Source organism: Parus major, chromosome 28 (genome assembly GCF_001522545.3).
Source record: "Parus major isolate Abel chromosome 28, Parus_major1.1, whole genome shotgun sequence".
Lineage (NCBI taxonomy): Eukaryota > Metazoa > Chordata > Aves > Passeriformes > Paridae > Parus > Parus major.
In genome coordinates this window covers 2,220,185-2,223,292 of record NC_031797.1, presented here as the reverse complement: position 1 = coordinate 2,223,292, position 3,108 = coordinate 2,220,185, and the positions used below count along the sequence as shown (strand labels likewise).

The 3,108-nt window shown below is 55.0% G+C and overlaps 1 protein-coding gene across 2 annotated transcripts in view; it reads right to left on the bottom strand.

Annotated features, from left to right (window-relative positions):
- Nucleotides 1-6: 6 nt before the first annotated feature.
- Nucleotides 7-3,108, bottom strand: part of RFX2 (regulatory factor X2) — a 29,015-nt gene continuing 25,913 nt past the window's right edge. For both annotated transcript variants that reach the window (XM_033520170.1, XM_033520169.1), the window contains 4 exons: nt 2,911-3,108; nt 2,456-2,609; nt 959-1,001; nt 7-835 (listed from right to left, as the gene is read on the bottom strand). The exon at nt 2,911-3,108 is cut by the window's right edge and continues 11 nt beyond it. In XM_033520170.1, the coding sequence (XP_033376061.1) occupies nt 729-835; nt 959-1,001; nt 2,456-2,609; nt 2,911-3,108 (502 nt within the window). In that variant the 3' untranslated portion in view covers nt 7-728. The remainder of the gene's footprint in view (nt 836-958; nt 1,002-2,455; nt 2,610-2,910) is intronic.

Below are 3,108 nucleotides of genomic sequence, written 5' to 3'. Positions count from 1 at the left end.
GCCATGGGATTGCCCCCAGGCACTGTGGCACAGGGGACAATGAACAGGTTCTGCCTCCAGCTGTCACTGCCTCGGAGTCCTTTGGTATCTTGAGTCGGCCCGACGGTGTCCCAGGAGCTTTGGGGTGAAGTGCTGAGCTGGGCAGACACAGGAGCAGCTGGGAATGCTCATCCCACAGTCCCAGAGCACACTGTGCCCGCTGGGATGGGCAGCCTGGAGCCTCTCCCCAGGGACAGGAGACACCAATGGCCCTGCGCTCCCTGGGACGAGAGATTTGGCAAAGCCAGAGCCAGGACAGCTTGTCTGGAAAGGCTGGAGGAGAAGGGCCGGGGATTTTTCCTTCTTCTTGGGCACTGATTGGTTCAAGTTTGTATCACAGTGAAGTCTGAGACGTGGGGAAGGAACCCAAAGCACCTTCCCTGACGGAGAAGCCTCGTGTGTGCGCCTCGCTCCGGCCTGAGAGCGAGCACAGCTTCTCCCAGCCAGGCACATCCCACCTGCTGCTGGCCACAGAGCTTCCATCCCTTGGGAGCAGACTCTGCAGCTTCTCCCTCCACTCTGGGGGGACACTGGCGGCCAAACCAGCCCCGTCCCAGCGCCTGCCCCGGCTCAGCCCATCCTCACACACAAGTAAACATAAAGAGAAACTAAGAGGCACTATAATAACGCAGATCCGGGGAGGCGCAGGCTCGGCACGCCCAGCCAGGCTCCGGACGGCTGTCCCGGTGTCAGATGTCCTGCAGGGAGTGGCCGGGCTCGCTTCGCTCCCGTTTCACCAGCGGCTCCCCCAGCGCCCGCTCCGGCTCCGTCTCGGTGCCCAGCTCGCCGATGTCATCTGCAAAGGACACGGCTCAGAGCAGGAGCCACCCCGAGCCCAGCGGGAGCCAGCACCTCCGGGATCCCCCTCCCGCAGCCATCCCACCCTGCCCCGACAGCCCCCGGCAGGGACGGGAGGTACCTTTGTCCAGCAGTGTCGGGGACAGGGATGTGAGGTCACCAAACTGAAAGGAAAAGGAGTCGGGGGTCAGTGAAGCTCTGGGGGAGCCAAGGTGCCAGACCAAACAATTCCCATCACCTGTGAGCATCAGTGCTGCTGGTGGAGAGCAGAAGCCAAAACCAACCACAGGTTTTTGGGGAAAAAGCCTTTTGTTGCCATTCACACGTCTGGACAAACACCACGCACACCAATCCAGGCCAGGATTTAGCTCTGGAATGAAGGGAGAAATTTTTCCATCTTCCAAGTGATGACCAAGTGCTACCACAGGCAAAAGTGGTGCCTTTTCTCCAGCCCTTTCCACCTCCCAGGCATTTGCCCTCTCCTCTCCACCCTGAGCTCTCTGCAAAGCCTTTGTGGTGCCAAGCAGAACCAGAGAGCTCCTTGGCTCTGCTGTCCCCTCTCAGTGACACCAAACTGTAACAACAACGCTGGAAAATCATGGAAAGCTGGGCAGCAGCAGGAGCTGAGGAGAGGGAATTGCAAAGCTCAGTGGGAATGGAAAGACACGATTCATTCTTTGCCGGGAAGAATCAGCCTCCTCCTGGAGAACAGGAATATTGCAAGGGTTTAATGAAGGGAAAGCCTGAGGGATGAGAGCCTCCCCCAGCTGCCTTTTGCTGGGAGCCAGTCTCTGCCTTTCATGTTCCTTAAATATCAATAAAGGCAGAGGTTTTGCAGGGAATAGTGGGAAGTCAGCACTGCAGTTGGAGCAGCGTGGGAGGGGGAGGGAAGGCAGAACCAACAGGCTTTGCTTGGCCTGGCTCCCTGCATGAGCTCCGTGGAAGATTCGAGGAGCAAATGAGATCAGTTTTGAGCACATGGGCTCAGTTTTGAACTCACAGTAGTTTCAATATTGCTGTCACAGGCTCATCTGGGGTTTTTAACTGTATTTCAGAGGGAAAAACTGGATGTGGCTTCAGCTAGGCAGGACAGGCCCTGCCTGCAAGCCAGGTACCAGATTTAATGATTGGTGAACAAAAAAAAAACCCCTAAACCTTCACAAACAGCCCAGACAGCCCCATCATCCTTTTCTTCATCTCAAAAACAGAGAGAGTGGCTGACTGTGCATGTAATGCTGGAGCTTCTAGAGGCCTGCAGAAGTTCAGCTGCTGAAAGCATCTTTTGGACCATTTTTGCTTGGTTTAGATGGACTTTGCCCTGTCAGGAATCCCAAAGTCAGGGCTGGCAGTCACAGGTGCTGCAGAAAAGTGGGGAGATCCTTCCCCTCCCTCCCCCACGCCTCCAAAGCCCAAATGATGCTCAACCACCCCAAACCCCAAACCCACCAGCTCAGAGAAGATCCTCCAGGAGCTCTCCTTGTGCCAGGCATTCAAAACAACTCAGCAAACAATTTTTATTGTAAAACGAGCCGAGGGCACGGTGTGGTTTTTGAACCAGCGGTGTCTCTTGAGGAGCTGCTTATTTTGGGTTGGTTTGTAGGGAATAAAGGATTCTCACCTCTCCCATGACTGCAATTGGGGTCTCCCCTGTGGCCTGGGCCACACGATGCTCCACCAGGTAGAACATGTACTCATCGTAGAGCAGGCGGATCAGGTGGAAGGAGCCAAAGCTGGCGGCGCTGCGCAGGGTGAGGTCACGGATCACCATGGAGCTGAAACATGGACAGGAAACAGAAATTTTGGGTTGAGTTTTACACCTGTGCCATGGCTGATGTGAATTCTGGACCCTGGAGGTAGTATGGGACCCAACGCTGTCTCTGCCTCTGACCCACAAGTGTCAAAACACGTTAAGAAATCAGTTTATGGAGCATCCTATCCCCATCCTGAAAGGATACCAGAACCACAATTAACCAGAGTTTCATGGGAATAAAGAACTTGGCCTTGACTTTTCAAGGAGCTCTTTCCATGCCCCAAGCCTGATGCAAAAATACCCCCAAAATAAGGAAAATGTACCTGTAGAAGGACCACTTCAACAGGAACTGCCTGGCTGCCTTGGGGAAGCTGGGGCTGCCCTCGTGATGCTTCAACACTTGAGTGACAACATTGTCCAGCCAGCTGGCCCACTGATCCAGAGAGCTCTGCTGCTGCAAAGTCAGCTTGAAATCCTGCTCCAGCTTCTGCACCATGCCCTCCTCACACTGGCACACCCAC